The 27,024-nt window shown below is 38.8% G+C and overlaps 1 protein-coding gene across 1 annotated transcript in view; it reads left to right on the forward strand.

The window, feature by feature from the left end:
* The window catches only part of LOC126262571 (bifunctional arginine demethylase and lysyl-hydroxylase JMJD6), a 128,510-nt gene that overhangs the window by 85,170 nt on the left and 16,316 nt on the right, over positions 1-27,024 (forward strand). The window contains exons 6-8 of the mRNA XM_049959283.1: positions 4,026-4,214; positions 5,217-5,455; positions 22,712-22,779. Coding sequence (XP_049815240.1) covers positions 4,026-4,214; positions 5,217-5,455; positions 22,712-22,748 — 465 coding nt within the window. The 3' untranslated portion in view covers positions 22,749-22,779. The remainder of the gene's footprint in view (positions 1-4,025; positions 4,215-5,216; positions 5,456-22,711; positions 22,780-27,024) is intronic.

Raw genomic sequence — 27,024 nt, forward strand, 5'->3', positions numbered from 1 at the left:
CCACTTCATCTATTTTTTCGTAAATGCATAGTAAGAAATCATTTGATCACTCCTATCAACCCCCTTTTTGTAAATATTATAGTCAAGAATGGCATCTGGTTTTAATTTTACTTTGATACCTTCCTTTGTATGAAGAGAAGTGTTAGAGCTGGTCATTTTGTGCACAGTGGACAGGCATAGTACATATCCTGTGTCTTTCCACTTCAGACAAAGCAGATGATTCCTCCTCATTGACACAGATTCATACCTTTTCAGTTTTTGGAAACAATTTCATTTAGTAGTTCTTTCTGGTTAGTCTTGCACGTACCTATTGCTTTCAGTTTATGTTGCCCCAGAAAATGTAATACTGTTGGTGAACTATAAAATCTTTCCATGTAAAGAGTGTGACCTTTTCCCAGGTAATCTGCTAGCAACCTCTCAAAATAATGGTATTATGGAGTTGTCTTATGTTCCATTCCATACTTGTCAGGTTTATTTTTTTATGTAAACCCGAAATGCCATTCTTCCACGAAAACCACACATTCCTTCGTCAATAGTGAGGTTTTCTGATGGGTAAAATGATTATTGTGATTCTAATAAGAAATGATCCAGGATTGGCCTGATTTTATGCATGGGGTCATGCTGAGATTGACTTTTCAGAATGTAAGTTGCATTGTCATTCAAATGCAGGTTTGATAATATTGCCTTGAATCTGTTTCTGGCCATAACAGAGCCAGGGAAAGGGTTGAAATGAAATTGTTAGTAGACCAGTAATCTGTCAGTTTTGACGTGTGTATAAATATGCCAAAAACAAAACAAAAAAAATTTTTTTTTGCTGCTTTACTCCCACCCATGAATTACAAAAACTGTGAAGCTTGCACTGGAAACTGCTTTGAATTTGTCATAAACAGACTTTGCAAATGTTTTTGTTCCGGATTTTATATGTTCCATCATGGAATCGGGGAAAAAGATCGAAAACATATTGAAAGGAGTGGAATTCTCATGAACAGCTGCTATTATTCTAACTTTTCTCTACAAGTTGTGGCACAGTAGGCTGACCATCAGCAAATTTCCAGCCAAATTCGGCATCAGTGGGTTTTTTCTGCGAAATTTGTTGCCTCTTTGATGGAGTTACAGACAGCTGTGTTGCAGAGGATGTACTTTATTCAGTAAACACCGGCTGCACAGATGCAGGCTCATCAGATTCCTCTACAAGATAGATGAGACGAACAGAAATAAATTTTCTGCTAACTGAAGCAACTTGAGCAATATAAGTCGTAATAATAATACTGAAGAAAAACTGCACTAGGCAGCTCCCTACCTGTATCTGAATGTTCTTCATTCTTTTGCCATTCAGACATTTCCCACTCAGAAAATGTGACATATTTGAGAGAGATAAAACAATAAATGGAAAACAGTAATGAGAACATTTGAAACTCGAGGCTAAACCAATGCACAATGGCGCATCGTGTCATGGAAGCTGCTATGCGTGTCTTGCCATTTCTTTTGACGTAGAGTTCTGAAACGAGAACACAGAGGGAGCAGCAGTCAGGGGACAGATAGGCAGGTGTTCCACATAGCACTACCACAGTAGCCAGCCTGCTTCTGAACGGCTAATAGGCTGTGAGTGGAGTACAACAGCCACCCGACCTACACTCGGGTGCGGCCGTTTTGAAGCAGTTCTATGGCCCGACCTATGCTCGGGCTTATAGGCACCAAAGTGTTAAAAGAATGAGCATTGTGAAGAACATTCATTATGAATTGGCTTTCACCAATAACTCTGCAACAATTGCTAGTGTCCTCATGCTGACACTATATTCCATCTTTGCTGTATGACAAATGGTCCCCCATAAATCCACTTTCGCCATCACCATTAGCAAGATGACATTTTCACATACTATGAAAGTGTGTAGTGGAACACGGCCTCTTCCCCCCCCCCTCCCCTCCTCCTCCTCCTCCTCCTCCTCTCCCTTCTTCCTCTCGCCAGTCTGTGCATTTGTATTTGGCATTCAGAGTGAATATATGAAAAAATTAATTAACCCATCACAAACAATTATTGGAGATCACTAAGCCATGTTAAGTGCTCGGCACATAAATTGAATCAAACACTGCAATAATTAATGTAAAGAGCGTTAGTAAGCGAAAGCATTCAGCAATGCAAAATCCAGGATGGAATGTAACAATATTGGAAAGGATAGTTGCTACTCACCATATAGAGGAGATGCTGAGTCGCAAATAAGCACAGCAAAGAGACTGTCAGAAAGAGAGCCAACAAGAGAAAGCATTTGCTTTTGCATTTTTAAAGGTGCAGAAGAGAGATATGAAGGTTTTCATTCTTACAGTAATAACACTCTGAACCTCTTGGCTTTCCAGTCACCATTGTGGCAGAATATTTTGAAGAAATAGTGTAATTCTTCCTCAGTTATAGTATGCAAAAGTTTCCATATGCAGTGATTGAATGAGCTATTTCACTTTCTAATGGATGAAATAAGTTCGGTATTTGTTGAGACCATGTTTGTTAGAGAATACTCTACTTCCCACAAATGATATTTCAATTAAAACAAATTGAAGGTGGCTTGATTAATGTGGGAAAAGGATTTTTTGATGATGAAATGAACACACTTTTGACACACATGATGAGAATTACTTCAGAGCTGAAGGAAATATTGAAAAACTGTGGGTTGCACCTTCAGACTGGGCTGAAGACTCTTATGGCAACAGATCTATGCAAATCTGTGGTCACAGCTTTAGGATCTCGTTTCAGTGCTGAAATGAAAATGAAAATGTCTGCTAACAGTGATATTGCAAAATGTCTTTTATATCTTGGATGGCAGACCTCAGCGAAGTAAATTTTCTGAAAGTGTACAGCTCCCTTCAGAATATAGTAGAAATGCAAATTTCTGTGCAAGCTAGGAATGTAGACATTGTTAAATGTCTTTGACAACAATACTTCATAAACCACACTCTGCTTTGTCGCAATGAATGAAAAAATTATTTTTCTTTAAGTTACTAGATTTAATAGGGTGAAAGCAAATGTTTCTTTTTCCAACCAGTGAAATAAATAAATATGTGTGTACCGCCTAGTGTAATATTAACCCTATATATTTTATAATCATATAGGTTTATAAGCTATTAGCACCCTCTCACTGTTTAGAAGTGAGATTGATGTTATGTTTAATGAGTATTGTTACAAAATCTTGTTCAATGATGGCACTTATTTTGTTACATGTAGACAACAGTGATCAAATAATCCTGAGTTGTTGTTTCTTTATTGGTCCAGATCTTGTTCTTAGCTTCATACTGCATGTAGCTTCAAACAAGGTTCCAAGCTTGCTTCATTCAAAACAGTTTTGTTCAGGAAACAGATTTGTGTTTTGGCCAGGTACAGTGTATATAGATGCTGCCATGTTGATGTTACTTGCCATGTAAGTTAATGCTGGACTGTTTATATTACCTCCACAAGAAAATCTTTGAAACTAACATATTTCAAAAAACTTAGAAATGTAAGTTGAACTATTACAATATTTAAGACAGCATGACTCCATCAAGTACATGCTAAATATGTCCATGTATGCTACCTGTCCAAATTACAGTATTTATAATGACTGCATTAAGAGAACCCATACTGTTGAGCCAAGAGAAATGAGGAATAATGCCTATTTATTCTCCTCCATGTTTGTGCTGGTGGGTTTCTTAGATTTTTTGCAAGCTAATAAGACTTACTTTGTTGAGTGACCAAGTAAACAAATTTTGATGCACTGCTATACATCTACATCATTCCTCTTCATCAGAGTGGATTGAATACAAGTTTATGAGGTGTAACATATCATATACAATATGTCTTTGATGTACATAATAAAGCTTTAGTGGGTCAGTGGCCCAGAATGTGCATTAAAGGAATTTTTTGGGAAAAATGGCGTACTTGAGGGCAGATGAAATTACACTGAAATGCTTGTTAGTTCCTAAATGTGTTCACAGTGCCTTCCATGTTTTACTACATGGCATTTATTCCCTCCATCTCAAATACTTTATATATTTTGCAACAGGTAGAAATACTGCAGGGCCCCGGAGAGACTGTATTTGTACCTGGTGGATGGTGGCATGTAGTTCTTAACCTTGATACCACTATTGCTGTCACACAAAACTTCTGCAGCCGTACCAACTTTCCCATTGTTTGGCACAAAACTGTACGAGGAAGACCAAAGTTATCCCAAAAGTGGTACCGTGTACTGAAGGTAGGTGCCGTTTCTTAATTGTTTGACACATTTTTATATAAACTGTAAAAAACTTCTACTTCCTCTGTTTACCGTTCTTTCACTTTACAAAATAGTTGGAAACAGCTGTACCTTTAAGTAAAGTAAAATGGTGCTCCAGAACCCAACATTATAGACAAAAGAATTCACATTGTCATACTACGCATTATTATTATTTCACTTTTAATATGTGTCAATATGCTAATGATGGCTTTCTTCATGTTGTCTGTATAGATTATCATATGACAGCCAAATGTATAATTATTGCAATGTCTGATTCAGCAATTTCTCCACATTCTATGCTGAAGATTGAAAACGTCCGTCACAGGAACAGATACCTAATTTCTTGATCTCATGGTCATCATCTTGGTAAAATATTAAACAGTTGATAAATTTAACAGAAGACAGTCCTTTTGTTAGTACGTGGAAACAAACTGTAGAGACCCAACACTGCTGTCTCTACAAATTAAACCCTAAATTAGTAAGATGCTTGGATGAACTGAGTACCACATAAGATGATTAGGTACATTTTTCGGGATACATAGATTGATAACAAGTCACAAGAGGCCAAGTCTCAAGACATATTATGGTTGCCAGGTGCAAGAAAGTGTAATGTCTTGCACTGATGGAGGTGTCTTCCTACATGTACTGCACTCATATAATGAGACTGCGTAGTGTTTTTTCCACTCTGACACTGCTTCCGATTCCTTTCTGTGGTCTTCCAATGATGATGGTAGCCTCTTGTCATCTGGCAATACTGTGAAGCATCTGTTGTATCTTTTCACCAAAGAGAGACAGTGCATGTAGATTCAATATGAAGAATGCCACCAAATATTGATTGACGTACACTAATGTTCACACTTCTTTTTCTTTTTGAAAATACTTTAAGAATAGGTTCAAATTAATATTAATGCCCATACTTTTTATTGGTCAAGTCTGTTTATTGTACAAAAATAATGAAGTGTATTTTATTGTGCCATTTAGGAGAAGGAGCCATCGCTAGCAGCCATTGCTGATTCTGTGAATGTGAATGAAAGTACAGGTGTGGCATCAGACAGTTCCAGTGGCAGCTGCTCAACATCGAGCTCCAGTGACTCAGATTCTGATTCTGGTTCGTCACAATCGCATACTACATCGCCAGCACAGAAGCGATCACGCACGAGATCTCGTTCCTCTTCAAGTGATAGTGGTCAGGAATCACTCACTGCCCACAAGAAAAAGAGGTGATCAATTGTTGAATTTCGCATGTATGTATATAATTCTTCATTAAGCCGGTAACCAACTCACAAAGACAATAGGCATTACGTGAATCATAAATTAGTTGCAATTCTTCCATCTGAAACAGTTTTAAGTTGTCTGATGCAAGTCGTGAGCAGTTAACACAATATTACATTAGTTATAGCCGTTTACAATGCAATGGCTTAGTTATCATTCACAGGTGCAATATGGGCATAATTGGACCAGCTGTGGTTAAATAGTGGAACTTTAAATAAATAAACCATGTTGCCTACAATACCTTTCACAAGTCAGTGGCTGTCCAAATATATAGAGAATGCTATGTGACTACTCACGAGGACATCTTTATCAGGAGAAAGAAAACTGGCGTTCTACGGATCGGAGAGTGGAATGTCAGATCCCTTAATCGGGCAGGTAGGTTAGAAAATTTAAAAAGGGAAATGGATAGGTTAAAGTTAGATATAGTGGGAATTAGTGAAGTTCGGCGGCAGGAGGAACAAGACTTTTGGTCGGGTGAATACAGGGTTATAAATACAAAATCAAATAGGGGTAATGCAGGAGTAGGTTTAATAATGAATAAAAAAATAGGAGTGTGGGTAAGCTACTACAAACAGCATAGTGAACGCATTATTGTGGCCAAGATAGACACGAAGCCCACACCTACTGCAGTAGTACAAGTTTATATGCCAACTACCTCTGCAGATGATGATGAAATTGATGAAATGTATGGTGAGATAAAATAAATTATTCAGGTAGTGAAGGGAGACAAAAATTTAATAGTCATGGGTGACAGGAATTCAACAGTAGGAAAAGGAAGAGAAGGATATCTGTGGCCAGGAGCTGTCAAGTGAATTAAAACACATTCACATAATTACGGAAGGCCAACATATGTCATTAGTTTCAGATTTTATTTTATTTCCACCTTTCTGACAGTCAAGCATTAATCGCCTTGTGGAACAATGAAGTTATTTTTGTCTGTCTGCTAAAGAAATTGGACTTCTGTTAACCTTTTCCGCAGAGGCAGTCAATGTATTTGAAACGAAATGTTTAATTCCACAGTACTGGCTAGTTTCAACTGTTAGCTGCATTTCAAGTGCACGTTTTCAATTTCTAGCACTTATGGCATTATGTCATAATAAAGAACCAAACATGATGTAATATGGTACTGCAGCTCCAAGAAAATTTATATCCCGAAAACCTCACTGAAAAGCTTTATATCGGGTCGAGGTCTACTTCATTGGGAATCCGGACATATGAATGTGCACTTTAAGTATGCACTTTAAATGTGCACATTTTAATATTGTTCACGAAATTCTGATGCTCTTGCAGGATCTTCTGATGTCTTGTTTCTTTTATGACATAACATATGATCTTTCAATGTTTTACACGTACGTACATATGGGCTTCCTACGTCATGATAGCTACCCAAGCGCGGTGTCGCCTGTTATCTGCGCTTTCTAGCACATGCTGAAATGAGCCTATTTCTAACAGGTCACGGGAAAATATTGCGAATAGTGGTTTGAAAAGCGTTACTTTCAAAGTAAATATCCTTTTACGTTAGTTGAATTATGTGCAAGAATGTACTATGAATTTGTTAAAGCACAGAGCGTTTGACTCTCATTTAATAATCAACTCTTTGATGACGCGCCATTTAGAAGAATTTCGAACCCTGAAGATCAGACATTTAGGTCATTATTAAAAATTTTACTGGCACAAAAAATGGCTCTGAGCACTATGGGACTTAACATCTGAGGTCATCAGTCCCCTAGAACTTAGAACTACTTAAACCTAACTAACCTAAGGACATCACACACATCCATGCCTGAGGCAGGATTCGAACCTGCGACCGTAGCGGTCGCGCGGTTCCAGACTGAAGCGCCTAGAACCGCTCGGCCACTCCGGCCGGCTTACTGGCACATTTGTGTGATATATCTTAAAGTGTAACACGCGCAAAAAAGATCAACAGTATATGCGAAAGCTTAGCTTCTCTTGCAGCGTGAGAACAATATTATATGCGAAAACTTTGTTTTTCTTGTAGCAAAATTGTATATTAATTTAAACCATTAACTTTCCCTGTTTGTGTGTTCGTGCTACTTAACAGTGATGTTGCTGTTGACTGACTACACCACGTGTCCTACGCTCTGAATATCCGCTATCATCGACTGGCGAGATCACGTGACATGAGCTATGAACGGCCTACAAAACCGCATCAAAATCTCGATTTCAATGATTCGGAAAGCAAGATGTGGTGTTCGGTGGAATTCCAGTGCATACTTTCATAATACGAAAATATGCAGCATACATGTTGCTGCACATCAAAGATGTTTCCAAAACGTGTCTTTTTCCCTGAGTTTCGTTTTCTAAAGTGCCGGGAAATTGTACCCCCGTGTATAAAACCATAACCATTCAAAGGATTGATAAGGGAAAATATACTGTCACCCGGGAGAAAGTGTATTTTTAACCGGGAAATCCGGGAATTATTTTTCCTTGTCCACGTATACACCCTATATTCAATCTGTATATTGAGCAGGCAGTAAAGGAAACAAAAGAAAAGTTTGGAGTAGGCATTAAAATCCATGGAGAAGAAATAAAAACTTTGAGGTTCGCTGATGACATTGTAGTTCTGTCAGAGACAGCAAAGGACTTGGAAGAGCAGTTGAACGGAATGGACAGTGTCTTGAAAGGAGGATATAAGATGAACATCAACAAAAGCAAAACGAGGATAATGGAATGTAGTCGAATTAAGTTGGGTGATGCTGAGGGAATTAGATTAGGAAATGAGACACTTAAAGTAGTAAAGGAGTTTTGCTATTTGGGGAGCAAAATAACTGATGATGGTCGAAGTAGAGAGGACATAAAATGTAGACTGGCAATGGCAAGGAAAGTGTTTCTGAAGAAGAGAAATTTGTTAGCATCAAGTATAGATTTAAATGTCAGGAAGTCGTTTCTTAAAGTATTTGTATGGAGTGTAGCCATGTATGGAAGTGAAACATGGACAATAAATAGTTTAGACAAGAAGAGAATAGAAGCTTTCGAAATGTGGTGCTACAGAAAAATGCTGAAGATTAGATGGGTAGATCACATAACTAATGAGGAGGTATTGAATAGAATTGGGGAGAAGAGGAGTTTGTGGCACAACTTGACCAGAAGAAGGGATCGGTTGGTAGGACATATTCTGAGGCATCAAGGGATAACCAATTTAGTACTGGAGGGCAGCATGGAGGGTAAAAATCGTAGAGGGAGACCAAGAGATGAATACACTTAGCAGATTCAGAAGGATGTAGGCTGCAGTAGGTACTGGGAGATGAAGAAACTTGCACAGGATAGAGTAGCATGGAGAGCTGCATCAAACCAGTCTCAGGACTGAAGACCACAACAACAACAACATGTGACATTATAATCCTACACATCCATGTACTCTGCAACCTGTAAGGGAAATGTACATTATGCCAATATTAGCAATTTTGTATCCTATTCTGTCTGTCTATTGAGTGAAGGGAAACGTGAAAATGCATCTGTATCTGCCCTATCTCTCTCATCCGCTTCTCATGATCTCTGCGAGAGACACGAAAGAGTGGCAGCAGAATTAGCAAGTCATCTTATTCAACTACTGTTTCTGTAAATTTACCCACCAGGGTATCTATCATCAGGAGTCCTCCTGCTTCCAAAGATTCCATTTAAGTTCCCCAAGCATCTGAATTACCCTTTCGTATAGATCATACTGACCTGTTTTGATCGTAACAGTGTGGGTTCAAATGTTTGCTGTCTTGCTTATTATTTCACAAGGACTCAAAATACTGAATGATGGAACAGTACTCCAGGATTAGTTGCATTATTCTTGTGTGTGATTTTCTTTACTATTGCACTAATCTTTCCCAATATCCTTTCAATAAATAAGTCTTCCATTTGCATTCCTATCAGATTTTGTACGTTCATCCCATTTCATATTGCTTCTTGGTATTATCCCTAAATATTTAAATAATACAACAGGCTCCAGAATTTTATCATTGATATTGTAATAAGATATAGTCACATTTTTTTGGCTTTATTATTGACATTGTCTTTCATTTAAACACCTGTAAAGAGGTTCATTTGGTGCATTATTCTGCATTTCCTTACAATCATCCAAAGATGCTATTTCTTGTAGACAACAGTATCATCAGTGAACAGTTTGATAGTCCTGCTGACTCTTCTTTCTTCTTTTTCCTGGCCATATCCCATATCTGCACCATGTTGTATGTTAATCCGGATTTGCCAATGTTAGTGGTAGACGATGGCCGGTTTTTTCCCATGTAAAAGTGTGAGGACGTTTTCGAAATGTTAGTGAATTGTAAATCATGTATCAGGTGGGATGTACACTATGTGATCAAAAGTATCCGGTCACCCCAAAAAACATACTTTTTCATATTAGGTGCATTGTGCTGCCACCTTCTGCCAGGTACTCCATATCAGCGACCTCAGTAGTCATTAGACATCATGAGAGAGCAGAATGGGGTGCTCCGCAGAACTCATGGACTTTGAATGTGGTCAGGTGATTGGGTGTCATTTGTTCAAATTGCTCTAAGCACTACATGACTTAACATCTGAGGTCATCAGTCCCCTAGACTTAAAACTACTTAAACCTAACTAATGTAAGGACGTCACACACATCTATGCCCAAGGCAGGATTTGAACCTGTGACTGTAGCAGCCACGTGGTTATGGACTGAAGTGCCTAGAACTGCTTGAGCACAGCAGCTGGCAGTGTCATTTGTGTCATACGTCTGTACACAAGATTTCCACACTCCTAAAAATCCCTTGGTCCACTGTTTCCAGTGCAATAGTGAAGTGGAAACGGGAAGGGACACGTACAGCACAAAAGTGTCGAGGTCTACCTCGTCTGTTGACTGAGAGACCACCGACAGCTGAAGAGGGTCATAATGTGTAATAGGCAGACATCTATCCTGATCATCACACAGGAATTCCAAACTGCATCAGCATCCACTGCAATTACTAAGCCTGTTATGTGGGAGGTGGGAAAACTTGGATTTCATGGTTGTGCGGCTGCTCATAGGCCACACTTCATGCCAGTAAATGCCAGACGATACCTTGCTTGATGTAAGGAGCATAAACATTGGATGATTGAACAGTGGAAAAACGTTGTGTGGATCATGGTACACAATGTGGCGATGTGATGTCAGGGTGTGGGTGAGATGGTGGTGTTATGGTATGGTCGTGTTTTTCATGGTGGGGGCTTGCACCCGTTGTTGTTTTGCATGGCACTAACACAGGACAGGCCTACATTAATGTTGTGAGCACCTTCTTGCTTCCCACTGTTGAAGAGCAATTCGGGGATGGAGATTGCATCTTTCAACACAATCCAGCACCTGTTCATATTGCACGTCCTGTGGCCGAGTGGTTACACAAAATAACATCCTGGATGGGGTTTTTAGGCAGTTTCCTCATATCTGACTGGGCAAATACAAGACTGGTACCAATATCCTACCTCAGTTACACAGTTTGCAAACATTTAGAAAATGTTCGCATATTTTCATATGGGTAATACCAGATGGAGACAGTTAGGGTGACAAATTTCATCCCAGTTGATAAGGGTGGTGACAGGATGGATGTCTGGACACCCTCAATCATTAACAAAGCCAATTCCTGTAATTAACTTGCCAATTCGGGAGGCACAGCCTTCGCGCCACACGCAACACAGTAATCACCTCTATCAGTGCACCGCTAAAATGACTTAAACAGATACATTTTGACATTAGGTACATGGCAACAAAATCACTCGTGCTCTGTACCTTGGCATGTGCTCCACACGTAAGAACAGTATCTACAGTTAACTCACTGGAGCTGCCTGAACCAGTACATTTACATGGAGATAAACATAATGAGTATTACAGTCATGTTCGATGTTCTTCAGCATACAAAATATAATTTTCATTACTCATTGTTTTGCTATTTATGATATACACTACAAGGTGGCACAGCAGTACTACAATGATGCTCATAAATTAAAGATAATGCTGATACATGGTGAAACAACGCTCTGGTGGGCGGTTTGCAGGTTTAAATCACCTTTGGGTATGACCATGCGGCGCATTTGACCTGTGGTCATCGCACGGCGGCGCTGGCAGCAGTCCACATACGCAGAGGTGTATATGTCAGAGTACTATGCAGCGAGTAAGTTGCAGACGTTTTCAGACGTGCTAATGGTGACTGTGTGTTTAAAATGGCTCAAAGAACACATATTGATGATGTTACAAGGGGTAGAAAACTAGGGCGACTGGAGGCTGGTCAAACACAGCAGGTCATAGCACAGGTCCTCCATGTGCCACAAAGTGTGATCTCAAGATTATGGCAATGATTCCAGCAGACAGGAAACATGTCCAGGCGCTACGGTACGAAATGGCCACAGAGTAAAACACCACAAGAAGACCGATATCTCACCATCAGTGCCCACAGACGGCCACGGAGTACTGCAGGTAGTCTTGCTTGGGACCTTGCTGCAGCCACTGGAACAGTTGTCTCCAGACACACAGTCTACAGACAACTGAACAGACATGGTTTATTCACCCGGAGACCTGAAAGGTGCATTCCACTGACCCCTGGTCACAGGAGAGCCCGTAAAGCTTGGTGTCAGGAACACAGTACATGGTCAGTGGAACAGTGGTCCCAGGCTATGTTCACGGATGAGTCTAGGTACAGTGTGAACAGTGATTCTCGCCAGGTTTTCATCTGCCGTGAACCAGGAACCAGATACCAACCTCTTAATGTACTTGAAAGGGACCTGTATGGAGGTCGTGGTCTGATGGTGTGGGGTGGGATTATGATTGGTGCACGTACACCCCTGCATGTCTTTGACAGGGGAACTGTAACAGGTCAGGTTTATCGGGACATCATTTTGCACCAGTATGTCCACCTTTTCAGGGGTGCAGTGGGTCCCACCTTCCTCCTGATGTATGATAACACATGGCCCCAGCGAGCTGCCATCTTGGAGGCGTACCTTGAAACAGAAGACATCAGACCTAAACCCCATTGAGCACATCTGGGATGCTCTCGGTCGGCGTATTGCTGCATGTCTTCAAACCCCTATGACACTTCAGGAGCTCCGACAGTCACTGGTGCAAGAATGGGAGGCTATACCCCAGCAGCTGCCTGACCACCTGATCTGTAGTATGCCAATCCATTGTGCGGCCTGTGTACATGTGCATGGTGATCATATCCCATATTGATGTTTGGGTACATGCACAGGAAACAGTGGTGTTTTGTGGCACCACATTCTGCAATTATCCTTAATTTATGAGCATGAATGTAGAATTGCAGAGGCTATTAAGTACATTTTCAGAATTGGGTAATTTTTCAGTTAAATTTTTTGTTTTTCCACAATGTGCCCTACACAGCCAGACAATTTCATGATTCGCAGAGATTACAACTTTTTTTATATCGTTCTCTCCTAAAAAGATTTCTCATTTACCACAATCAGTAAAATGAGGCAGTGTCTGTCAAAATACTGTCTGGTTTAATAGTTTGCACGAAACAATCCTTCGTTAATGTCTTGCTCATTTTCCTACCAATGTATTTTCATAATACGTGGAACCTCACATATTTTGAGAAAACTGTTAAGACTGTAGTCTTAATAGTTTGCACTTGTGGAAAGTTCCCTGTTACGTTCAATAGCAAGCAGGAAAGATCCAATGCTACCAATATCCTGGTTCATCAGGTATTGTATGATAAATGAATATCTTGTGTTGAAAGTGGTTAGCACACTGGACTCGCATTCGGGAAGATGATGGTTCAATCCTGCATCCTGATTTAGGTTTTCTGTGATTTCCCTAAATCTCTCCAGGCAAATGCCGTGATGGTTCCTTTGAAAGGGTACAGCTGACTTCCTTCCCCGTCCTTCCGTAATCCGATGAGACTGATGATTTCGCTGCCTGGTCTCCTCCCTCAGAACGACCCAACCTTGTGTTGAATAGTTGGAATTTTGTTTCTTGCCAAATATCACACCTTTAAGCAGTGCACATATGCTACAAGCCTTGTTATTAAAATCATGTGTTCCTGCAGCTTCATATTTCTTTGGTCTGAAATGCCAGTAGCTGACATCTGTATAGTCAAGTCAGTCACCTACTGCATTTCTGGATACACACAATCTCCAGTGATCAAAATTTGCCAGCACCCTGTGGTACAATACATCCTCGTATAAATTCCCTTCACCATGGGTTGGGCTGTATTCACTTACCCTATGTAACCCTGATAGCATATTGAGAATAATATTCTCTTTCATGGCATGTATTCAGTTTCAAAATCCTATTGCTGAAGTGCGAGTGGGTATCTTGTCGGCAGTTGTGTGTCAACTTGTATTTCATTAAAAATGATAATGCTTTGTGGTCTGTGTGCACCCTCCTTATTCAAACTTCACACGATGGTGGAATGTTTCCTTGGTCTTTATTTCCCTGATGGGGGTGTTAAAAATAGGCTGTTGAAACAGTCCAGCAATCAGTTCGTAACTTCCATATCTTGCTAGGTTTTGTGCTTCTCACAGTCACTGTGCAAGGATCCTGCTGTCCTGTAACCTGGGACCATGAATACAGTTTCTCTTCCACGGACTTCGACCCATCGCGTCAAAGATGCTGAAAGAGAATTTCCTTGTTCCAGTGGAATCACACACTCAGAGAAGTTGAACTCAATGTGTTTCCTATAATGTACAACTGTAACTTCTCTTAATAAATTGATTATATATGTGTTACATTCCAGCTAGATGTTGTCATATTTCCATCTCACAGGAAACTCAGAACAGTAGTACAATAAAAACTGAACATCAATGGCATGACAATTTCTTTGGCATCACGGAGCTCACATGTGCTCCATGCCTTTCCCTCATGGCCCACACGGCAAATGACTGCCCAACAGGTAGAAGTGTCAGCCAAGAGCCTGCAACTCCGATAGCACAGGATCAGTACAATTCCAGTCCACACAAACCATCAAATACTCTCTCAAAAGTGGGGTGCTTCCTACTTCCTATCTGTCTTAACTCACTTCATTATGTTAACTCATCGTGCTTTCCCACATGCCAGTGAGTTCCTTTCATGACTTTTCTAATGCTTCTCAAATGCCTTGTGCATGGTTTTCGACCTGATGTTAGAATGTTTGTTTGCACATGCGCACACACATGCACATTGTACACATAACATACTTAGTTGCAGGTAGACCAATATTGTATAATCAAATGTTATAGAAAATTTTCTGTAGTACATTATCAGCATTAAGTTGGTCTTAGATGTGGATACCTGTGGCAACAGTTAATCTCTTCATCATGTGGAAAAATCTACAATACTGTGTTGTGAACGTACAGGTTACCAATGGATGACTGACCAAGCTTCACTAGTTCTTGTAAAAGGATTTTAATACTCCCCCCCACCCACTCTCACCCACCGCGAAATAAACAAACAAAACTTGCATCCTCTTCTTCTCCACAAGAGTAAAAAGATGTCCCTGTGAAGATGTTTATGGAAACACCGATGGTTAAATTTGAGTGTGGCTATTAGATAGTCTGTTCAACAAAATTCTTCATTGGTTTTGAGAATCAACATGTCTATCTCCTACACTACTGCAGGTGTCATCATTGTTAGATGTGGTGTATTATTTCTAAAACTCTCATATATTTACAGTTTGTAGTTCACAAATTATCCTTCCTTTCCGACATTGCTTTTACTAAAGCAAAGTGCTGCTGCAACATTAATGGAATCAGAATAATGAAATTGTGCTTCAAGATTCTTATATCATCTTACATTCAGCACTAGTTCTACCCTGGATGACATTCCCTACTTTTGAGCTAAAGTTAAATATTCCTTACGCGTGCGACCGCACGCACATTACGACACCACTATGAAGACTTAACAACAATTCCTACTATGCTGTGTGCCCAAAAACAAGCAAATAAATACCCATTGTTGTAACCATAGTTGTTTAACCATGTGTTGCCGCACCTCACAGAGGCTGTAGTTATTCTCCTATCGCTCAAGGTAGAGCAACGATGACTCCTTCACTGTCAATGCTACCTCCCTATACAACAACTTACCCCTTCCCCATGGCCCTGCAATTTCAAACACTACCTCTCCCCCTGTCCTGCCAGCTTCAGCCCCACCACGTTTCTTATCCATAACTACTTTTGACCCAAGGAGACTATATCCAAACAAATTGATGGTATTGCCATGGGTACCCACACAGCACCCTCGAATGCCAACTTGTTTGTGGGCCATCTAGAGCAAGCTGTTTCTGCACTGCCTCATAGGGCAGAGGCACCTGCAAGTGTCTGTCAGCATGCCTACTGGTGGGCACTGAGCGGCCTTGTTACGTTCATTCTCCTGCTTGGTCAACTCTGCCCTTGTGTCAGTTGTTTGTGTACTACTGTTGATGTGTGCGTGTAGGTGGGCACTTGAATTGGAACAGCCCAGTTTAGAGGAAGTGTTCCTAGCCATCCAAGACTGTAAACCACTCGTCTGGTTCAGATTAATTTATAATGATTTCTTCGTGATCTGATTACAGGACCCTACTTTTCCATTGCGTCAACACCTTCTTTCCCATCCATTTCAGCCAGTCCTCTTCAAACCATTGTGCCACTTCCACCTCTCCATATTGAGCCTGCAAACCATCAACTACTCCTCTAGTTTGATAACTGCCATCCCTTCCATACAGTCTGACCATCCTTGGACTGATTACCAGCAGTCAAATGTCTTCCTAAGGCGTATACAGACAGGCTACAAGTGAATCTGGAAAGTGATGAAGGCATTACTTGCTTGTCTCATCTGAGACTTTGCTCTATGAATCATACACCACATGAATACATTCAAATAATCTGGACTATCAAGAACACTTTCTACTTCTATTATTGAGGCAAAAGAGTCTTGAGCCTTTTTGGTTGAGAATGAAACCTCAAGCTCACTGATAAGCGGAAAGTGGATGCCAAGCCAAGGTTTGTTGAAGAACTCATAAAAAATGTAATTCCTCTATGAAAGATGTTACTAATAAAGCTCACTCTTGTGCTTGTGTCTGTGTACTTTAATAAAGAGACAGAAAAGATTCAAGGAAGAGCTGTGTGGTTTGTCACAAGTTTATTAAGCCAGTGCAAGGATATGCACAATAAAATTCAGTGGGAGATATTTTAATGAAAAGACAGTGTGCATTAAAAAAGTCCTGTACTTAAAACACCATTAATCACTACATCCAACCCTATCCTGGAAAGCATCGCCCTTCCCCTCCTAGCAGCACCACCTCAGTGCTTAAAGGGATTTAGGTATGCCAACTGCAGGAATGTAAATGGAGTACAAATGTTCTGGATCACATCTAGTTAATTAGTTACCCTTTACAAAGACAAGTCACTGTACTTCCAAAGATACAGAATGAGTAGCTATTACTTACGTGCCTTCAGGGAGCAAAATAGCAGTACTGTTGATATAATCTTATAAAACACTATGATCAACTTTTGGAACTACCAGTTTGTTCCTCATAGACGGATAGGTTGGGGAAGGTTAGAAAGGAGTGGTAGTTGTATCTTTCTCTCACAACAATTACAACAATATGCCTATTACATTAAGAGAAATATCTCAGGCTGGTCTTTTCTAGGTTTTAGTTATCATTACTCTGAGACGAATGAAACATTACATGGCAGTTATTTATTTTGCTAAACTGCAAATGGGTGTGCAGATATCCCAAGTATTAAGATTTGTCCTTAATTACCATGATTTCTAAGCTAAAATTATAGAATTCATTACCATATTTGATTTACCATATTTGTTTTACGAATCATTACTGTTTCAGAAGTAATGCAATATCCTTTCATTATTTCTTTAACACAGACTATGTAATATACACAAACACTTCTCAGCTACACTGTTGTGGGTGTGTGTGTGTGTTAACTTTAAGTTACATTTCAATTTGGCCTACTGATGTTCATGATGTGATGTCACCGTTGAGTGTAATGCAATTGAGTAGCATTTAAACTAACTTTCACACCTTTTTTTAGTCTCTTTTGAAATGACTGTATAAAGTTTGATGTAATTGTTTCTTTTGAAGTCATGAATACTCTTCCACAGAATTTTTTATTGGGCATCTTTTTCACATCTTCGCAATTATGTCACAAATCTGTGAAACATCACTAGCAACTGCAGTCACAGTTCCCAAGTGACTAGCGACACACTCATTGCTGTATTCTGTGTTTGCATGGTACAGTCAATTGTTTGTGTGTAAATAACGACAGTTTCAAGTTGTCATTTTTTTCTAGTGTGTTATGTGGTTAGTCCTGCTGCTTTAACAGAAAGTTTTGGTTCACTGATACTCAAGTAAAATATATAGTGTGTATTTATTGTACAATGTTCTTTGCATTCAATAATCCAAACTGAAGGGATTTTTAGTTAGTTTGACCTCGAAAGCTGATGGCGGTAATTCAAAAACCTGTAATTCCTGTGTCTCATACAGTCACAAAAGTCTACTCATCATGAATTCTGTAGTATTTGTTCATGCAGTATTGTTATTTCACACAGAGGTCAAGATGACTCAATGTCATATAAATAGCCAGCTTCATATAAACAATGGAAAGAGTTTAGCCAAAGTAAATTTTCCATAGAAATGTTCATAACCTCTGTGAACAAAAGAACTGTGTAAGTAATTCTGAGTTACTCTTATGCAACTTCGAGATCTAATTTTTAAATTTCCAGCATCCTTTTTGCGTTTCTTACTAGGGATTAAAGGCCTCAGTTTTCTCTTTTCAAGCATTGCAATTACACTTCAGATTGAGATTTTTGTCAATTTAAAAAAAATATCCAGGGGAAGGGCCCCACAGCCACTTCCCCAATTCTCTTGTCTCCATTACAGATAACTACTTCTTTCCATACTTAGCATCTGCACACTTAATACATGCCATTGTTGAAAACAATCCTTTGCACATTTGTGGCAATTTAAAAGCAAGCTTATTATAGCATGTTTCTCCCTTTATAATTTCTGAAATAGCTACCTGCATTACATTTAAGATCTTTGTGCCTTTTCTTGTTATTTTGGAAAATGCTAGAAAGATTGTGAGAAGTAAATGGTTATCTTGCACTTTTTATAAAATAAATAATGCTTGTTGCAAATGTCATGTGTAACAGAAGTGATATATCAATGAAAACAATCAATTATTGATAAAATTATTTAATTGGATAAACAAAAAAATCTATTCATCAAGCCGCATCAAAACACACACAAAAGATTGCTGCGATTGTAAAGCTTTCGGAGCCAGTGGCAGAAGGTTTGGGAAGAAGGGTGAAGGAAAAGGATTGGAGAGATCTAGGAAAAGGGATTAGGTTTTGGGAGAGTCACTCAGAACTGCGGGTGAGGGGAGACTTGCTGTACAGGACGAGAAGGAAAGACTATCATTAGATTAGATTAGATTTACTTTCATTCCAATTGATCCGTAGTGAGGAGGTCATCCAGGATGTGGAACATGTCAGAAAAACAACAATACATGGCAAATATTTACAACTAAAACAAATAAGCTAATGTACCATTCCACAGGTCCCAAGTGGAATGATCGTCATTTTTTAATGAACACTAGGAGTCATTTTACAAATACTAATGCACTGAATTTAAAATAAAAAAGTTTTTTATTTATTTATAAGGTAATACAACTACTGTAATACTTATTTACAATGAACACATTACTGCACTGAAATTGTGCAGAAGTTATGTTGTACTTATATACAAATCAGTTGGTTTTACTAAGAAATTCATCAATGGAGTAGAAGGAGTTGGTCACCAATAAATCCTTTAGGCTTCTCTTAAACTGAATTTCATTGGTTGTTAAGCTTTCTATGGCTGCTGGCAAGTTATTGAAAATGTGTGTTCCTGAATAATGCACACCTTTTTGTACTAGACTAAGTGACTTTAAATCCTTGTGAAGATTATTCTCATTTCTAGTATTGATTCCATGAATTGAGCTGTTGGTTTGAAAAAGTGATATATTTTTAATGACAAATTTCATTAAGGAATAGATATATTGGGAAGCAGTAGTTAGTATCCCTAGTTCCGTAAACAGGCTTCTGCAGGATGTTCTTGAGTTCACACCACATATAATTCTTACTGCTCGTTTTTGTGCCCAGAAAACTTTAGCTTGGCTTGATGAATTACCCCAAAAAATAATCCCATATGACATTATGGAATGAAAGTAAGCATAGTATGCCAGCTTTTTCATTTTTATATCCCCTATGTCTGGCAAAATTCGCATTGCAAACAGAGATTTGTTAAGACGCTTCAGCAGTTCTGTGGTGTGCTCCTCCCAGTTGAATTTATTATCAAGCTGTAATCCCAAGAATTTAACACTGTCCACTTCTTCTATCTTGTTGTCATCGTATGTTAGACATATACTCTTGGGACACCCCTTACAAGTTCTGAACTGCATGTAGTGTGTTTTTTCAAAGTTTAGTGACAAAGAATTGGCTAGGAACCAGTGATTAATGTCCACAAATATTTTATTGGCTGATCTTTCTAAGACTACACTTGATTTGCTATTTATTGCAATGTTTGTATCATTGGCAAACAAAACAAACTTGGCATCTGGTAATGTTACTGATGAAAGGTCATTGATATACACAAGAAAAAGTGAGGGCCCCAAAATGGAACCTTGTGGGACCCCACATGTAATTAGTTCCCAGTTGGATGATGCCTGATAGCTTGATACATGTCTCTTTCCTAATAACACCCTTTGTTTCCTGCCAGAGATATAAGATTTGAACCATTTTGCAGCGTTTCCTGTTACACTACAATATTCTAGTTTACTTAAAAGGATATTGTGATTTACACAGTCAAATGGCTTTGACAGATCACAAAATATACCAGTTGCCTGCAATTTTTTGTCTAATGAATTAAGCACATTTTCACTGTAAGTGTAGATAGCCTTCTCAATATCAGAACCTTTTAGAAATCCAAACTGTGACTTTGACAGTATGTTATTTGAGATAAGATGGTTATAAAGACGACTGTACATTACTTTTTCGAAAATTTTTGAGAATGCTGGCAACAGTGCAATTGGACGGAAATTTGATGCTATTTCTTTATCTCCCTTCTTAAACAGTGGCTTAACTTCAGCATATTTCAGCCATTCAGGAAATATTCCACTGATAAATGACTGGTTACACAGATAGCTTAATATGTTACTTAGCTCAGAATCACATTCTTTAATTAACTTTGTTGATATTTCATCATACCTACTAGATGTTTGTGATTTTAAAGATTTTATGATGGACATTATTTCTGTTGGGGTAGTGAGGGTCAAATTCATATTATGGAAGTTACTTGAAATGTCTGGTCTAAGGTAATCCATAGCAGCATCTACCGAACCTGACAATCCCATCTTTTCAGTAACAGTTATAAAATGTTTGTTAACAAGTTCTGCAACACTATACACATCTGTCACCAATGTATCATTTACTCTTAATGCTATTTGTTCCTCTTCATGTCTGGTTCTACAGATCTCCTCCTTCACTATATCCCATATTGTCTTTATTTTGTTATCTGATATGACTATCTTTTCCTTGTAATATATTTGCTTTGATATCCGTATTACAGTCTTTAATATTTTGCAGTATTTCTTATAATGTGCTATAGCATCAACATTGGAAATGTTTCGGATTGACAGATACAGTTTTCTTTTTGTTTTACAAGATACCCCTATTCCTCGAGTAATCCATGGCTTCTTTGTAGACTTTGCTCTAACCTTGGTAAGTTTTGGTAAGTATCATCCCTTCTCATCCCATACAGTAAAGTCTCCTGACCCGCGGTTCTGGGTGACTTTCCCAAAATTTACCCCTTTTCCTTCAACCTTCTTCCTTCACCTTCAACCCTTCTGCCTGAAGAAGGAGGCACTGGCTCCGAAAGCTTGCTAATCACAACACTCTTTTATGTGTGTGTTCTACCACCGCTTGGTGAGTAGATTTTTTATCTATCCAATTAAACAATTTTAGAAATAGTATATCAGTTTGACACACATAAAGGGTGAAAAATCTAAACCAAAACTGACATGGCAATATTACTGACTGTTGTATGTACTAAAAGTAGTAAAGTACACAACTGCTTGTACAATACTGATAAAAATAAAAAAGAAACAAACCTGACAATGTAATGTATTGTGTTTGTAACTGAAACATATTGAAATTTAGCCCTTACGAATCAATGAGTGAGAGTCATGAGCTATTTCAGTTTCCACATAAAAAACCAAGTTGTGTCCTCTTCTCTAAGTGAGATAATTCTGTGGTTGTTAGAATACAAGGAAATACTACCTGCAATAGCATTGTGTCTATAAAATCACCATATGTGACTTTAGCTTGAGCTAATGAAGTCCTAGCATCTTTCACTTCCACAACCACCACCACCATCATCAGCCACTTAAATCCGTACATGTTATCATGCAGTATTGTCTCCTTTGTGGTGCTAGTATATGATTTTTCATCCATTTCTGTGTTCTGCAGTAGATTGTTTGTAATCAACAGGTACCTGAGAAACATTAGTAGTAGTTTCATTTGCTATTGACACCTTTTATAATTATTTCAACCACTTTCTTTTTAAATTTGTCTAGTGCACTGTTCATGCAGTGGTCTTCTGACTTCATACATTCTGGTCATCCCATTTAAGTTTTGCTCCTCATTTTGTAAACAGTTTGAACGATAACACTAATTTGTACCAGTGTTTGTACAAAAACAATTTTTTGATGGCCTAAATGTTAACTCAGTGCACAGTATTGGCATTTGCAAGGCACTAGGGGGCAGTTCACTTTTCTCCCGTTTTGTGTTGGTGCTGCTGTAACTGAAAGTCTTTAATTGATCCTACCCCCTCCCCCAAAACACACACACACACACACGGTGAACTGTCTTTCTGTAAATATTTACGTTCCTTTTTAGACAATGTGATATTGTAATTAACCAGTGAAAACTGACTCTGAAATGCATTTTATTTTGCAAACTCATCTCTAAAAGCACTGACAGAGCTGAACTTTATTCTAATGGGGAGAATTATCGAAATATTTTGCCAACAAACATGCTGTAAAATCTTCCAGGACTCTTTAACACAAATCACTAAGGGGTCAGTTTTGTGCTTACAGTCCTTGTAGTTAGCAACTACGACACCACACTGGACAATTCCCATGCTGCAAGAATATCAGTTTCATTGCAATCTTGTAGATGTAATGTTTAGTGTTGTCATATAAGAATCTTGTTTAATCATTTTCAGGAGAAAAGCAGTCCAGTCACCAAAGGCTACATCATAGTGCATGATATACCATGCATTATAATGTTTTGGTAAGTTCAGCAGTTTCCTCTCCCATCTGAATTAGATGTATATGTAAATTGCAACGTGCTAATGCCCTTTACTTACCGCAGAGCTTCACGGTGTTTAAAAGAACATACATAAAGTGTATGTAACTTTCAGTTTCCAAGCCATGTGGAAAAGAGCTAGTTTTCAGGGAAGTGTGAAAATACATCAGTGGCACAATTTGGACTTAACTACACGTGGCTTTATCAAAAGCTGTATAACAGAAACATTTCCTGAACATTGGACCACAGCTACATAGAGCCACTCCACAATAAAGAAGATAAGACCAATCCAGATAACTACAGAGTTATATCTCTATTGGATTGCACATAAAAGTTTTTTTCTATAATTTTATATCATAGAATTAAACAATAACTAGAGCAAGAAGTAAATGAATACCAAGGAGGTTTAAGACCATGGGGCACCTATGCGGAAAAATCACCAACGCCACCCAAAGTTAGTCAAGTTATAGAACTCATTTTAAACAATAGAAAATGAAAAGTAAAGTTCAGAGGAGAATTTTTGGAGCCAATCCCCATAAAAACAGGTTTAAGGCAGGGAAACTGCCTGTCACCACTATTGTTTAATTGTATATTGAAACATATAATAAGAGAATAGCACATGGTTAACCTAAAATTAATTTAACTTTAAACTGCTCTCTTGCTCAAGAATATTCAGGAAACACTACAACAAGTTAAACCACTGCAGGAAATCTGCCTCAGAACATCCTTTGAAAATACAGAAATTATGAACAAAAACCTTGCATGGCTGAATAGAATAAACAGTCTGACAAAAATGCCCTTCAGTAACAACAAAACAGTTACACGACAAATTTCTTAACAACTAATGTTGTAGAAAGACAGAAGAAAATGGATACTGGAGACTAGCTTCTGATGAAACCATCTACAAGGAATGGAACTGGAACCCCATGCGCACTTTTTCTGTCCAGCCAGGTATATATACTTTACAGAAACATTTTGAAATACAGTCATAGCGTGTAGGCTTTCACGGCCGGCGTCTTCAGTAATTAAAACTTCCGGGCTAAGAGGTCGTGGTCCAATAGTAGAAATACTTCTCCCTGACGTTTCGTGAGGTGAGTCGTAGACTCACCTCAGATGATGTTGCCCGCAGCTGGCAACAAAACGTCAGGGAGAAGTATTTCTACCATTGGACCACGGCCTCTTAGCCCGGAAGTTTTAATTACTGATTTTGGAATACACCTCTTGGCTGTACAATTACAGCTTTGACGAACCGTTTGTGATTTGAAATAGCAATGTCAGCATCTCAATGTATAAAGTGGATTGAGTCCATTGAATCTCTGGACATCCATACATCTAGCCAGAAATACTCGAATTTGCTCAGAAAACTAGATGGTGGTACCCCACAAGATCACATTTACAATCTTGTTACCCCCAACCCATTTGCAGCCAGCATCATATCCACTTCCAGAACTCCTCAAGTCTGAGCACATACTATTAGGGATAATAGGAAATTAAAGGCACACAAAAGAGATTGCAAAGCTGAAACTGAGTATTCTCTACATACAAAATTGAGGAAATAACAATTGCCATAAAAGAAATGAAATCAGAGAGCCCCAGGTTTGATGGCATTCACACAGAATTCCTTTTGGTGTGGCCACTATTGTGAAACAGTGGCTGGCTGAGTTCTTCACAAACACTCTGCATACATGCAACTTACCATATGCAATGAAACAAGTTAAGTCATAGCCTTATTGAAACCACGTAAACCAAATGACAGACCAGAAAGTTATCAACCCATAGCCCTACTTAGTACACAGGAAAGAATGGTATACAATAGAAAAGTCATACGATCTTTTTTTTAAAAAAATGCTGATTGAACAGGGAGGATACAGACCATATGACAGATGCATAGATGCAAGTGCTCTCCCAAACAGCAATAGAAGCTGGTTTCCAGAGCCACGGTACTCAGCAGCTGTATTCATTGATTGACAGCTGCATCATATTGGAACTTGTACAAGTCATCCCAAGCCTAAAAATTGGCAATCTCATCAATAAAATGCTCAGTAAATGATGTTTCCAAATACTAATGGGCAACAAGATGAATTCACAGCTACAGGTAAACAATGGGCTGCCACAAGGATCTGGCCCTCTCATGTTCAATTTGTTCTTATTGGATATGCCTGAAACCACATCAAGAAAGTTTGGGTATCATGTCAACTGGGCACAGGCAAAGTTATCAAGTCTGTATTGACCAGTGATTTAGTAACTGTTTGTCTGTATTTTCAAAAAGGAGGTTGCAGCCAAATGTCCTAAGTCAGAAGTCTCAATGTTTTCCCTAAACAACAAGCTGGCCAACACAAAGCTCACAGTCTACTTTGAAATAATGCTATTCAGACATAACTAAACTCAGTATATCTAGAACACAACTCAGTTACAAACAGGATCTATTAACAACACCTTCTGTAATCAAAATTCAATATAACATTTTCCAGAAACTGTGTTGGGACATCATGGGGATCCTCTGTATCGACATTTTGTACTCCAACTGTGGGGACTGGTTTACCCTGTTGCAAAATATTGCTTCCCATTGTGGATGGACAATACTCTCACAAGACTTGTCAACATACAGCTCAACCCTACCATATAATTAAAGTGGTACAATCAGACCTACATCTACTTGTGGGTTACCCATAATTAGCCACATACCACCACCTCCTCCTCTGTGGCTGGAAGCTGCACTTGTACAGGAGTACAAAAAAACTACAGAAAAATCCTCACCTCCCTGTTCACACAAATATTCCAGCTATTAGCAAAAGCGGACTTCACTCTTTGACACCCAGACACCAGCTTCAGTATTAATGACTACTGGAGATTCACATGGCAGATTATGCTATTATGGAACAACTAAAGATGCCATGCATATCACCCAAGCCACATGGCTTTGCAGAGCCACACAAGATCTAGCCAGTTCTTAATCGAATAAGATCCAACATTGGAAGGTGTACTGACTCTGTACAAGTGGAAAAAATAACTTCCCCTGTTTGCCATGTAAATTCTAGCATGTCCTGCAAGGGCTCTCTCTGGTGATTCAACTGACTTCCTAATGGTGACAGAGGAATCAACAGACTGTGTATATGATTGGATACTAGTTTGTAAGTTTAGCCATTTGTAATATGAGGGTTGGAACTTTAATAGTGGCAACTATTTATTTAAAGCTCATACAAAATAGATATATGTTTCAAAGTAGTCACAAGCATTGTGTATAACCTGTTGGTCATAGTTTGTGTTCCAAAAATGAACAGCATAGAAACAGATGTGATGACACTTTCTGCAGGACCTGACCATCGTTTTGCAGGACAATGCTCAAGCACGTACAGTGCAAGCTGTTACTGATTTGTTTGACTGATGAGACAGCTAAGTGCTATACCACCTACTGCATGCATTCCCCTGACTTAAGCCCTCGTAAGTTCAACTCGACTTCTAAACTGAAGGAAACACTTCACGGCATTCGCTTCAGAACTGCTATAAATTTGTCGGGCAACAGACAGGTGTTGTGTCACTTTCACTTTTATGTGTATCTAGCAACAGAACTGTACATATTGCTTCCTGAAGGTAAGTATTGGCCAGCAATTTTGTCTCATTATTTATTAATTTACAATATAATTCATGCATGGTGAGTCTCAAGGGACAGACAAGATGTCATTTCTTATGGGGGGGGGGGGGGAACCTGTCCTGTAAGAGGAATTGTAGACAAATTTAAAAATACATGAGGCTAGTGAACTTAATCAGTATTTGGGATGCAGATTTTCTGTGAAGAATACCTATATTAATATTCTTTATGGAAAAGTCAAATTTCGAGGTGAAAAATCTGCCAGCACTCATTTTACATTTACTAAATAAGTAGAAGAGAGACTCCCAGTAGTCAAGAACCAATGCTTAAGAATACTGCTGGTACCCAAAATTCAACCTATATTTTCTCAGTTTTAAAATGGAGTTGTGTCCTCTTTCTTCTGCTAGTGCAGAAATTATGTACAAGCAGGTAATAAATTAATTGGTGAGGCTTTTTGGAAAAAGAACTGACAAGTACTCAAAAGTATATGTTCAACCATTCCCAAGACTTCAACAATGCTTTCTCATACAGACATGTAGAACACCCCTTTCATAAAGAAACTATATACTGGAAAGATGAGTCACGCAAACTATTAGTTGTCAATGAGGTAGAGACACTTTTCATCAGCATCTAAAAAGTAA

This window comes from Schistocerca nitens, chromosome 6 (genome assembly GCF_023898315.1).
Source record: "Schistocerca nitens isolate TAMUIC-IGC-003100 chromosome 6, iqSchNite1.1, whole genome shotgun sequence".
NCBI lineage: Eukaryota > Metazoa > Arthropoda > Insecta > Orthoptera > Acrididae > Schistocerca > Schistocerca nitens.